The sequence below is a fragment of the Ambystoma mexicanum genome, chromosome 5q (genome assembly GCF_040938575.1).
Source record: "Ambystoma mexicanum isolate Mex_15411 chromosome 5q, UKY_AmexF1_1, whole genome shotgun sequence".
Lineage (NCBI taxonomy): Eukaryota > Metazoa > Chordata > Amphibia > Caudata > Ambystomatidae > Ambystoma > Ambystoma mexicanum.
Genome location: NC_090933.1, coordinates 1,356,278,524 through 1,356,291,619, shown reverse-complemented (window position 1 = coordinate 1,356,291,619; position 13,096 = coordinate 1,356,278,524). Strand labels below are relative to the sequence as shown.

At 49.0% G+C, this 13,096-nt stretch overlaps 1 protein-coding gene across 2 annotated transcripts in view; it reads left to right on the top strand.

Moving 5' to 3' along the window:
* The window catches only part of LOC138498141 (zinc finger and SCAN domain-containing protein 2-like), a 166,898-nt gene that overhangs the window by 93,268 nt on the left and 60,534 nt on the right, over positions 1 to 13,096 (top strand). The window contains exon 3 of one of the 2 annotated variants that reach the window (XM_069622017.1): positions 10,592 to 10,891. The exons of the other annotated variant lie outside the window; for it this stretch is intronic. Within the exon in view, the coding sequence (XP_069478118.1) occupies positions 10,592 to 10,891 (300 nt within the window). The remainder of the gene's footprint in view (positions 1 to 10,591; positions 10,892 to 13,096) is intronic. 2 annotated transcript variants of the gene reach the window in all.

The following is a 13,096-nucleotide window of genomic DNA, read 5'->3' as shown; positions in this document are numbered from 1 at the left end:
AAGGGAGAAAAAAGAGACATTTTTAAACCAAGAAAGGCATGCAGGATAGCAACAAAACTAAAAAACAGCAATAAGACCTACCTGAACAATATCAAACAGGCCGGCGTCAGTGAAGTAACTGGACTGCACACGCCCATGAAAGACAACGCGCCCCTGCAAAGAAGGCAGGACGGAGAGCACGCCTAACTCTGACAAGCTGAGGAGAGGGCCCCAGAGGGGCTGAAATCATACGGGGCTGGAGGGAGGATACTTAACCCGGTCAGTCAGCCTTGAACACAGTCCTCCTGTATTTTCAGGCAGAACCTTCCCCGTAGACCACATCTGGGCAAAGCTGAGAAGCATACCAGCGAGTAACCCGGCTGGGTGGCATCCCTGTGGATACCACGTGAGCATAACACCTCCTTCCTAATGAACCGCTTGTCCCAAGTCATCCTGAGCACCTTCTCCTCTCCTACCGCCTTCTCCACCTGTGGTGTCCCCCAGGGTTCTATCCTCTCCCTTGGCTCTTTAACATCTACCTTACTTAGCTGGCACTCCTCATCTCATCCTCTCCCAACTTCCAGTGTTAGGGAGACAAAACACAGCTCTTCTTCAATCTTCCTGCCGATCCTCTTGCACCCTCCATCCCTGACTGCCTATCTGCCATCCTGGCCTGGTGCACTTCCAGTGATCTCTGCCTCAATACCAGCAAAACTGAGATCCTTCCCATTGGGACCCCTGCTCCCGCCTTCTTCCCTTCGCTCTGGCCTTCCTCCATGGGCTCCCCCCCTGCTCTGTCTTCTGAAGCCAGAAACCTTGGAGTTATCTTCGATTCCTCCCTCTCCTTCCTCCTTCAAACTCAGGACATTGCCAAGAAGTCCCACTTCCAGCTCTTCCTTCTCAAAGGAATTCTCCCTTTTCTCACTTTCCCCCAGAGGCTCAATGTTATCTGAGCCCTTGTTCTCTTTAGGCTTGACAATTGCAATAGCCTCCTCCTGAATCCAACTTCTTCCACTCTGTGACCACTCCAGCTAATCCAGAATAGGGCAGCAGGACTTATCCTTGGCCTCAAACCCAGGGGCTGAATCTATCCTGCCCATAAAAGTGTTCACTGGCTCCTGGTTACTTCATGGGTTACATTCAAATCCCTCTGTATCATCCACAAGGCTGCCTGGGCCCGGGGATCACACTCTGCATCTCTCTGTTACTAAATATTCTCTCTCTAGACCTCTTTGTTCCTCTGGCACCAACTCTTTGTGTGTAAAGCGCTTCGCTAAACAGAGGGCAGGAGGTTGATCGCTTTCTTCAGCTGGCTTCCTTCTATAGAACAGCCTCACCCTCCTTCCATCTGAGTCTTGTGCAGGACTTTCTTAAATTTCCAAAAGCTTCCTTTTACCCCCGCCCCCTTCTCTCCTATGCTTATTCTCACAGTTGTTTGATAGGTGTCCAGGGCCCTTATGCATCCTCTCCAAAATACCTTCAACTCTCCCTCTGTAAATACCTTCCCACTCGAGCTCTCTGCTACTCCGCCTCCAACTCCCTCAGGGTCAGTCGTTTCTCCAAGCAACGAGTTAGGGGTGGATCTCTTTCCTCGGCCAGGGCCTCCCTCTGGAACAGCCTCCTTGCCACGCTGAAACTTGAAGAGAACCATCTCCGGTTCCGGAAGCACCTCAAGACCTTCCTCTTTGCTTCTGCTTTCGCTCTTCCTCTCCCCTGCTGATCTGGCCGCTTCGGCACCTGCACCTGGCTACCCTCTGATTTCTGCCCAGGCCCCTAGCCACCCGGCCACGCACCCGCTCTGCCTCCTGGCAACCCCTGTACTCCGGTCTGTATCTGTAACGCTACAGTCCCCTTACCTGCACTTATCAGACATCCCTTGTCTGTGCTTTAAAGCTTGCTCAGCACTTCCCACTTCTCCCCTCTCCCTTGCACCTTCCCTCATCGCTCTCCCCCGCACTTGTGCGTTCTCAATGTCACTGGGCCTAGTAAGATCGTTGTTTTTATCCTACCTTGTTCCCCTCCCTTGTTCCCCTCCCTTGCCTTGTTGCGCTGGGACACACTTGTGTATGAGCGTGATACAAATAAAATATCATATCATTTCCTCGGGGCCCTGACCTCCCACAACAACTGGCCCCAGCTCCTGTCTATCCTAATCACTGCCTCGGCACACCCTCCGTCTTACAGGCTCACACTTACCATACCTTGCACTTCATCTTTTGCTCACCCAAGAGCATGGGCATCCCAGCACTTACACCCTCAGCCCCCTCTCTTCTGCACTTGCACGTTCTGAATACTCACACACCATACTATGTTCGTCCTTTTCCCCCCTCCACTGTATTTAATATTTAAAGTATCTTAATGCGCCTCATTTCCATGTCCCCTCCCTGTTGCCCTGTGGGCACTTTGAAACAGAATTTACCTGCTGTATAAGTGTAGAATACGCAAACAATAACATTTTAAAAATGCCGGATACCATCCTCACTCTCCCAATTTAGTAGGGCAGAAGGGAGAGGGAGGCTGCTCTTCAAGGCCAAACTATGAGTAGCAGTTTGTTTCATGCTGTGTTCCTACCAACCTTGGCCTGTCTGGTACGGATTTCATCCCTTCGTCAACCCTTCTGGATTCGGTCACATTTTGGAACTTTCCTACTATGATACTTGAAACTGGTTTCTGTTCCTAGACTTGTTTTTAATAGCATTTGACAGATTCTGTTTACCTGGATGTGACTTTGGATTTGGAACTTCTGAGTACCTTCTGTTTTGGATTCCTTTCCTGCATTCCACAGGAGTCTGCTTTTCACTTCTCCTGCCTTATCCATCTCTCCTGGTCCTGTTTCTCATGCTGGTCTTGGGTATATTGGCACACTCGAGAATACCCCCCAAGTATGCTTGGTTTTATCTCGATGTTCATAGGATCAAACCGAGTGTATACCCTGTATTAAAATGTTGCTCTTATCGTCCAGCCTGAGAGAGAGCTTAGGGACATCCCTCCTGATCTTTCAACTGAGCTTTCTGCACCTTGAGTTCAGGGTCCCACAAGGGTGGTACTCTCAGGAAGAAGGTCTATTTGGGTGCATAACATCTGTCTTTTTGTCCTCCCCTCTTCCTTTAGCACCTCCAGAGCAGTTTTTGGGTGCCCCAAGGCTTATCGCACTTACTGAAATCGGTGCAAATTACACTTTTTGTGTAGACCTGCTTCTTTCCCAGACGCCACCATCAAGGCAGCATTTGTCTTGCCTCATCTAGGGGGTACAGCAGCTGCCTGGGTGAATCCTTTCTTGGAGGGAAATGATCTGATTCTTTAAGACCTGAATGCCCTCACAGAAGTCTTGAATCAGGTCTTCGAACCCAAGCCACCTACCTGGAACTACAAATGCACTGTAGACCTGCATTGCCCATTTAAATCAACTGACCGCAAAGACCACCTGGTCGGAAAATAAAAAGGCTGCTGTCTCATACAGGGGTATGTCTGATGAGTTGAAGGATGCTCTTGTTGTGGTCCCCTCTATTCCAGTAGCCTATTCCAAACTTGTAGACCTATTGTTACAGATAGGTTACTGAATGCCCGAGAGAAGAGGTGCGCGCAAGCACCCTGCAGTGTCGCTAGCCAAAAAAGCGTGTGGTCGGGTCCACCTTCAGGGAGTGAGCATGAACCCATGCAAATAGGTTTAGTTTGCGGGCCACTGAACAAAGAGGAGCGTGTGTCCAATCTGTGTCTCTATTGCAGTCAATCCGAACATTATATCAAAAGGCCAGTCAAGAAATGGAGCATCCCATTGACTCGACCATATACACGAATATACGGTGGATGAGTCCAAGAGGATCCCATAGCTACTGAACACACCAGGATTACTGTGACTTTTTTGCCCAGTCTGGAACCCTCTTAGGGGGGGTTGCTATGAAGGAGACTGGAGCCACTGGAAACTACATGGACACTGCCTGTGCTAAAAGAGTGGGTCCTATTATCTCCAAATCCCTACCCAAATTAGTACAAGCCATAGGCTGGTCTTCGTCATCCGGACATATGACAAAAAGAACTACTGAGCTAAAAATGGTCACTAGCCACAGCCATCAGATTTGGTTTGACTTAATCGCTGTACCTCCGTTCGGGGGGAGGGTTGGGCATACCATAGTTAAGGACATACAATCTGGCCATTACCTTGATCGAACAATCTGTCTGCTTTGTTTCAGATTATTGACCATCCCACTGATCCAGGGTTCACACGATCATTCCATTTATAGCATGGCACTGGCCCGACTCACAGGTATTCATGTGGTAGGGGCTGTTACTTGAGACGGTATGGCTGCTTTACCTACTGAGTATTCTTCTTACTCGGATGTCTGTGATAAAATCATCCAGACCAGTTGCCACTGCAGCGCTCCTATGCTTGTTCAATCAACCTAATGCTGGAGCCGTTATGTCCTCAGGGCTGATATAATCTCTCTCACAGAAAGAGAACAAAGTCTTGCAGGAATATTTCAAAGATTCCTTACAGAAAGGTTTCACCCGCCAGTCCCGTTCTCCAGCAGCCTCCCTGTTGGTTTTTGTACCTAGGAAAGAGGGGTCTCTCAGGCCTCAATTCTATCACCATCAAAGACCATTACCTGCTCCCTCTCATATCAGTCCTTCTCCACTAACTAAAAAAAGCACAAATCTACCAAATTGGGAGATTGGGGGTGTAGGGCTTATAACCTTGTTCGAACGAGGAGTAGAAATGGAAGACTACATTCACCACTAAGCACAGTCGATTTGAATATGCTGTCATGCCATTCGGCCTATGCAACGCTTCTGCCACCTTTCAGAGTTTCCTAAACAATATTTCTAAAGAGGGGAGTGGGCCAGTGTAGTCGCGCTTCGCGCGTGCTCCAAGGCTGCCCGCCTTGATATTCTGTCAAATCCACTCAAAGGGAACAGAGAACACGTAATCGGGCAAGTTGAAGATCACTGTGACTGAGGGAGGCAATCAGATGCATGGCCCTCAATAGTTTGGAGTGGGAGTAGACCACCTATCGGCGTGGGGTTTGGGGGGAGGAGCGGATGCCACTATTTGATTTGTCACTTTGAGCGGGGCAGTTTCTATAACTCTGGGGCCCACGGTTCGGCTGACTAGAGTGGATTTATAATGGAATCCGGATTCCGCTTTAGAAGGAGTCAGTTGGAAGCATGAGTTAGGCACAACGGTTAAAGGACAACAGAAGATGGAGCAATAGGTGGGCTCCAAGAGTAAACACAATAAGTACCAATCCCCAACAAAATGCAACCCTGCCGCTGCGGCTGAAGGCTTGGAAGGAGTCCCTATGGTCTCTCACCTTTTAGTTATTTCAACAAATTTCATTTTGATTCAAAAACATATACATGCAGAACACCCATTTTCAACACATAGGAAAAAAGAGATTGCAGCACATATATCAGCAATTTGCATCACTTGCAGTGAAGTACATAGAGTTAACACAATACAAATCCTACTGTCGAGGTCAAGCACGACAGGGGTCATAATGCAGGGCCAAATACAGTAGTTACACAAAGTGAACAGAATTACAACCACCAATGAAAATATTGCAACACTGTGACCAAAAAGTCAATATCTACACCACAGTGTTTCGGCCCTTCTGGGGATGGAATGTAGCCCTGTTCTTATGTGGGGCTTCGTCAGGACAAAAAGACTGTGACGTCTGGGTGTTCAGTGGATGCTGTCAAAAATGAATAAATGGAGCATGGTGAGGGAATACAACATTATGTAGACTACTAGAAAAACCAATCAATGTGATATTTATGGATCGTCTGACTATTCAGTCTGAATGACTCGTGATTTACTTCTCGGCTACCTCGTTACTATTTACGCTGCCTAGACACAGGTAAGCCCATGACATTGATGTCAATATGACATGCTCCTGAGTTCACCCTGGATATTCATACAGCCACTATTTCCACCAGGTTGAACAGGTGCCCCGTGACAAGAGCCTCACACTCAGTGACATCTGACTTATCCAGTTTGCCAGCCAGATTCCCGTGGTCGAGCGTGGTGCCCACACGGTAAGCTCGTCTACCAATAGTCAGACGATCCATACATATCACATTGATTGTTTTTTCTAGTAGTCTACATAATTTTGTAAATCGATCCTCGTAGCCTGCATTCGAGACTCTGTAATGGACCAGGAGGGAGGGGGCGGTCTAAAGGTCCCCACAGGAATATGGTGTGAACACTTAGACATAGTGCATGTGAGTGAACAGCCGCCATTGTGTAGATGTTAGTAGCAAGAGTTAAAGCACAAGGCCTGCACGGCCATGCAGTATTTAGTGTGCAAAGTAAAGGCTGCTCACCCATATTTATTATTCTCCTGCACACACCTTCTAATCCTCCCTTATTGAATATGCTAACTGGAGGCTTGTGATCTGTTCTTATCGTAAAGCCTCTTCTCCACAGATAAGTCTCAAGCTTGCACGTGCCTCTCCCTCAACCACCAAGAATCTCCTTTGCGCGTCCTTGAGTGTTCGGGAGGCAAACGCTATCGTAAATATCTCACCCTTCACTTCTTGCATAAGCACAGCCCGTAATCCTGAATCACTTGCATCGGTATAAAGCACAGTCCTCTGTTCTACTTTAAATCCTGACAACACTGCAGCGTGTCATACATTCTATTTCGCATCCAAGAATTCACTTGAGATAGCCTCATGCCACTGAAATGACACTCCCTTCCTCGTAAGCCTTCTCATGTTCCTAGTCTTACCTGCTAATCATTTTATGAATTTGTTATAGAATTCCACTAAACCCCGAAAGCTGCAACTTGCATCTTATTCCTTGGCTCAGGCATCTTCTTGATAGCTACAACGGTGTCATGTTTTGGTTTGATCCCAGCACTTGTGATGTCATGACCTAGATAAGGCACTATGTCTTTCCTGAAGTTGCATTTTTCCAAGGCTATTGTAAGACCTGCCTCCTTCAATATCTTCAGCACTCTCAACAATCTCTGGTCTTGGTCGCTCCCACCAGCCCCCTATATTAGCACATCGTCCTGATAGAGCATCACACCACACTCGCCACCCAACAACATATATATGACTTTGTGAAACACACTAGCGACAGACACTAGGCCAAGCAGGTTCTTTTACATCAATATGGACCAAATGGTGTGATAGAAGTTCCAACTGATGGTAAGCAGACCTCCGGTCTAATATGAGACCTATGGTCATCCACTCTTCTAATCACAAGTTCCTCTCACATTCTGTAACAGTGCCTCGATGTCTCTTGGCTGCAAGTGCGCTTAACAAATGCAAATAAAATCAAATCAAAATAAAATAAATATCAAAAACACATGCGCTCCCGACACGTTCATCAGTAGTTCGTCAATCTTCGGGAGTGGAAACTTCTCAGCCGCCACGCTCCGGTTAAGGCTCATCCGATTAATACTAATGTCACTGCACCATTAGACTTTCGGACTACCACAACAGGGCTCACCCACTATGATGCCTCAATACTCTGAATGATACTCTCAGCCTCCATTCTCTTCAGCTCCAGCTCTCGCCTAAGAACTAAGTGAACAGCCCGTACCTTGGTTTATATAGGTATAGCATCACCTTTGAGTTGTATCTGATGAACAGAATTCTTGAATATATCCTTTTTTATTGTTCAAAGACCTCTGGAACCCACGACGGTACTTCACTACTGTCCCCTGTTCCACTGGTCGAGGCTTATCGTACCACCAAGACTTGTTCTGGATGAAGTGGATCTAACCTGATGGCTAGTTCCGCCGGTCACCCCATGAGAGTAGTTCACCTTCTTTCCTCGTGCAGTATACAACTCTGGTTGCCTTCCTCCCCTTGAATTTAAAGTGTCTCACAATGTCTATTGGCCCTTTGCCATATGGATTGGCCCTTATTCTTGGGTCTTCCAAAGTGTAACATACATATGTATCCCTCCACCCTTGCAGGCCCCGTGATGACCAGCATCGACACCAGCACCTCATTTACCTACACATCAGCGTGTGTGTTTCTTTCTTTTCAGTCTCCGTGACACTGCACTCCCAGAGGACACTCTCCTCCCTCATCGGCATCGTCTGAATTGTCTTCATAAACTTCTCGTATCATTCTGGACGTGCTCAGAGAGACACAGCTTCACCTCACTGATGAGGCCCAACAAGGCTGAAACTCGTGTCTGGGGTTGCTGTTGGTCCTCTTGTTCAGAAGGGAATTGCCATAGCATTTCGATACTGGACTGCCCATGTGGGTGGGCGAAAGACTTATATGCAAATGGATATTTCCCATCTGTGAAGGTACAGTGAGCAAAAAGCCGTGGCTGCGAACTCTCACCTCAGAACAGGTTATCATGCCGTGTTGGCTAGATGTCCTTTCCTGCCGCATTCTCGATATATGAAATGGACCGCGACGCACGCTCCGTCATTCACAAAGTGATTGCCGCTATCAGAGTGATAGCCTCGTTTCATCCCCCGCTTCTTCATCTTGGCTCTATACTGTGGGTCTCCCTTTCTGGAGCGAGGAAATGCTGTGCCTTCTTTGGTTCCGGGTTTAATCTTCTAATTATTTCCTTTGTTACCTGCTTTCTTCAGGTTGTTTGCACTGTGCCTGTCCATTTTGTTCACTGAGCCTTCTGAACTGCACTGGGGACTTGTGCATCTCATCACCCTTATCTCCGTGACGTTTCTTTATGCTTCTCTCAGTATGCTCAATATTTTTTGTAATCTCAATGGCCCTTTCCAAAGTTGATCTCTTTCTTTCCAGAGTTCCTCACAAACATTCTTTGTTGATGCACTTTATCATGAGCTGGTCTCTTGTGCGCTCTTCTTGACACTTTGCCAGGCCTCTTGAGAGCTGTGATGAATTCTTCTTTGCATTCCCCAACCTTTTGCTCCCTGAAAGAAAAATGATATTGAGCTCAATTTAGTTTTCTTTTACTTCTTATTGCTTGTCTAATTTGGCAAAGCTTATATCGAATTGGCCCATGTCTCCCGTGCCAGTTGGGTCTGGCAGTCTTTTCAGTACCGCTTGCCCAGCCTCGCACAAACAGGGAAAGGGCTGAGCCTCTTTCATTAGAAGTGTTGGTATCACATACTGCTAAAGCTGGCTTCCTGATCCCTTCCTTCCAATGAGAGCACTTAACACTTGGTTCCCCAGAAGAAGACGGGAACTCTAATAGACCAGGTATGTTCGCCATGCTGTGGCTCCGCCCCAGTCCTTATGCACTTCAAACTCTCCTTTAACTGTTTTCTTTTCGTTGTGTCACTTTTTTTCCCACCCCAAACAATTTGCACAATCCAAATGTTTCAAGGCCTAGTATAGGACCGTTTTTTGTTTGTCATCCCTGCCACCCCACCCCCCCACCTCCTGTCTTGTTGCGGCTTGAAACATATTGCGTATAGGCGCATTATAAATACCCAATAAATACATGACTAAAAGCCAGCAGTTTCTAATGGGCGCCTGACTTCATGATGGCCACCAGTGATGTGTTAGCAGGTCCATTGCAAAGGTACCTGACTTTCACATGGCCGCCGAGATGACCCGTTTCTCTCTACGATTTCAAGATGGCCGTCCGGGCAGCACGTTGGTATTCCCTGGCCCCAATGTGGCCACCAGACTGGCAGTCATATGTGGGGCCCAGAGAGGTGCCTCTCCCAGCTCATATACGGGCTCCTATCTCCTCACTGTGTGAGTCGGGCCTCCGCTTCTGGATCGATGGAGAGTCAGGATGGTCGTGGCACAAAGGACAAGTGCTCCTCCCTGCTGGACATCAAAGAGGCAGGTGGCCTCACTTCCAGTTATGTATGAATCCTCCACATATTACTCAAGGACTCTTGTAATGTCATGGAAAAGTAATTTCACTTCATATATGTTTACATAGTGGCGACCTCTCTCTCCAGCAGCCTCGGCCATCTCCCAACCGCCACTCACGTTCCCTTCTGCCTTCCCTCACTTCATTCCACATTCCATCCACCAACATTCCAACATGACCCTCATAGTTTTCAAATGACATTTGGGTTTAAAGCCTATGTCGTTGCTAGACCTTAGTTTGGTTTGCAATAATTGGGCTTCTTGGCTGTGAACTGCTATGAGAAGAGTGCAGAGTGTTTCCTGACTGGTAGCCAGTGGAGTGATCTTACAGATCCTTTGCACACCATGAAGCAGCGGATTGGCTCCAGAATCCCTCTGGCAAAGAGCTAGAGTGTTCCAGACCTGACAATGGTTCTGTGCACGAGGGTTCTTTCACTAGCTACTTTAGGTATGGGACCTGTTGGGAGCAACCGTGTTCTTGCTCCTGGTTTCTGAAGCAATTAGATGCTCCTATCAGCTGGTGGCAATGCTTGCTCTTCCCACACAATGCCCTCTTGACCTTGTTGTCTACAGAGGGGGTGTAAGCTGTTAGTCCCTCTACTCTAGCCCCTGTGTACACTGCCACGCTGCACAACTATGCTAGGATCCCTTTCCTCTGCTCCATGGCCACCCTCAGACATGTAAATGAACTATTGACTTGACATCCCTTCATTTCTTTAAGTTTTGTTGCTAATCGGAAATTTGTGTCAGTATAACGCAAGGACGTTTTAACTGAATGTGTGTCGATTAATTTATACTGCATTTTCTGTATTGTATTTTCCCTGACCAGGACTCGAGACTGTGAGATCTAACACATTGCGCAAAGGAGAAGTGGAGGAAGAGCTCCCAGAGTCAGGACACTCCTCCTGCTGGTCCTGGACACATTGCAGTGAGAAGGATGAGTGCCCGCTGCAAGGTCCTCTAGGCGGCCAGGAGCAATGGACACACGAGGACGCAAGGCCTGCGCCAATACGGAAAAGGACCGAAGATGGAAGGCAGTCTGGTTCATCTGCGATCAAAGAAGGCAAACGCCCTCGGCATGAGCATTGCGACCTCAGGGATGAAGAGAGGACTGACCAGTCCCTTTTAGGTAATCGAGCAGAATATACCTTGTAGGGGGGCTGTGTGGGTGCACATGGATTTATCTATTTTAAGGGGAGGCGTATACTGCTCATCCCTGTACAGTTACTTGTGGGAAGAGGTAGTGCATCGGGCCAAGGTAACATCTGTTGCCCTTTAGGCACTGAGCTATGGGCTTTTGGAAACGTTAGACCCTTGGTAGCAAGTCGGGATCTATTTTGTATTTAAACATCTTCTTACTCCACCTAATTCAGTGCAAAGCATCCCTGTGAGAGTCGCAGAGCATCCCTGCGAGAGTCGCAGAGCATCCCTGCGAGAGTCGCAAAGCATCCCTGCGAGAGTCGCAGAGCATCCCTGCGAGAGTCGCAGAGCAACCCTGTGAGATTCGCAAAGCATCCCTGTGAGAGTCGCAGAGCATCCCTGTGAGAGTCGCAGAGCATCCCTGTGAGATTCGCAAAGCATCCCTGTGAGAGTCGCAGAGCATCCCTGCGAGAGTCGAGCTGGGGCAGCGGGGGGTGTAGTACAGAGCCACCATTAGTCCAGTCCTTCATTGGGCCAGGTGTGCTCCACCTAATTCAGTGCAAAGCATCCCTGTGAGAGTCGCAGAGCATCCCTGCGAGAGTCGAGCTGGGGCAGCTGGGGGTGTAGTACGGAGCCACCATTCGTCCAGTCCTTCATTGGGCCAGGTGTGCTTCACCTAATTCAGTGCAGAGCATCCCTGTGAGAGTCGGGCTGGGGCAGCTGGGGGTGTAGTACGGAGCCACCATTAGTCCAGTCCTTCATTGGGCCAGGTGTGCTTCACCTAATTCAGTGCAGAGCATCCCTGTGAGAGTCGACCTGGGGCAGGTTGGGGTGTAGTACGGAGCCACCATTAGTCCAGTCCTTCATTGGGCCAGGATATGCTCCACCTAATTCAGTGCGAAGCATCCCTGTGAGAGTCGAGCTGGGGCAGGTTGGGGTGTAGTACGGAGCCACCATTAGTCCAGTCCTTCATTGGGCCAGGTGTGCTCCACCTAATTCTGTGCGAGGCATCCCTGTGAAAGTCGGGCTGGGGCAGGTTGGGGTGTAGTACGGAGCCACCATTAGTCCAGTCCTTCATTGGGCCAGGTGTGCTTCACCTAATTCAGTGTGAGGCATCCCTGTGAGAGTCGAGCTGGGGCAGGTTGGGGTGTAGTACGGAGCCACCATTAGTCCAGTCCTTCATTGGGCCAGGTGTGCTCCACCTAATTCAGTGCAAAGCATCCCTGTGAGAGTCGGGCTGGGGCAGGTTGGGGTGTAGTACGGAGCCATCATTAGTCCAGTCCTTCATTGGGCCAGGTGTGCTCCACCTAATTCAGTGCAAAGCATCCCTGTGAGAGTCGGGCTGGGGCAGGTTGGGGTGTAGTACGGAGCCACCATTAGTCCTACATTGGGCCAGGTGTGCTCCACCTAATTCAGTGCAAACCATCCCTGTGAGAGTCGAGCTGGGGCAGGTTGGGGTGTAGTACGAAGCCATCATTAGTCCAGTCCTTCATTGGGCCAGGTGTGCTCCACCTAATTCTGTGCAAAGCATCCCTGTGAGAGTCGAGCTGGGGCAGCTTGGGGTGTAGTACGAAGCCACCATTAGTCCAGTCCTTCATTGGGCCAGGCGTGCTCCACCTAATTCAGTGCAATGCATCCCTGTGAGAGTCGAGCTGGGGCAGCTTGGGGTGTAGTACAGAGCCACCATTAGTCCAGGCCTTCATTGGGCCAGGTGTGCTCCACCTAATTCAGTGTAAAGCATCCCTGTGAGAGTCGAGCTGGGGCAGGATGGGGTGTAGTACGAAGCCAGGGGGGGTATAAGTAAGCCTGGAAAAGGAGAGGCGGCACAAACCAGGTAAGAGCTCACCTCTCTCGGGTAGGCTCTTGGTACCTGGAGAAGGGAAAGGAAAAACATTGGCTCTTGCGGGCTCACGCGCTTTCGACCCTTCCATAAGCGGAGCTCTTGCGGGTTCACGCATTTTATACAGCGTTTGTCGCTTGAGACTAACGCAGCAACCGAGACGACACCGGAGCGAGCGAGAGGGAGAGACGTTGCAGTTGCCAAACGGAAGCGGGACCGGCAGTATTCAGACGAGAAAGATGGCGGATGGGAGAGCAAAGAGGGCCCGAGAATTCTCAGAATGGGCAAGAAAAGCAGAGAAGGAGTATGGAGCCCAATGGGTGCTGGAAGTAATGCAGAAAGAAGAAAGGGCGA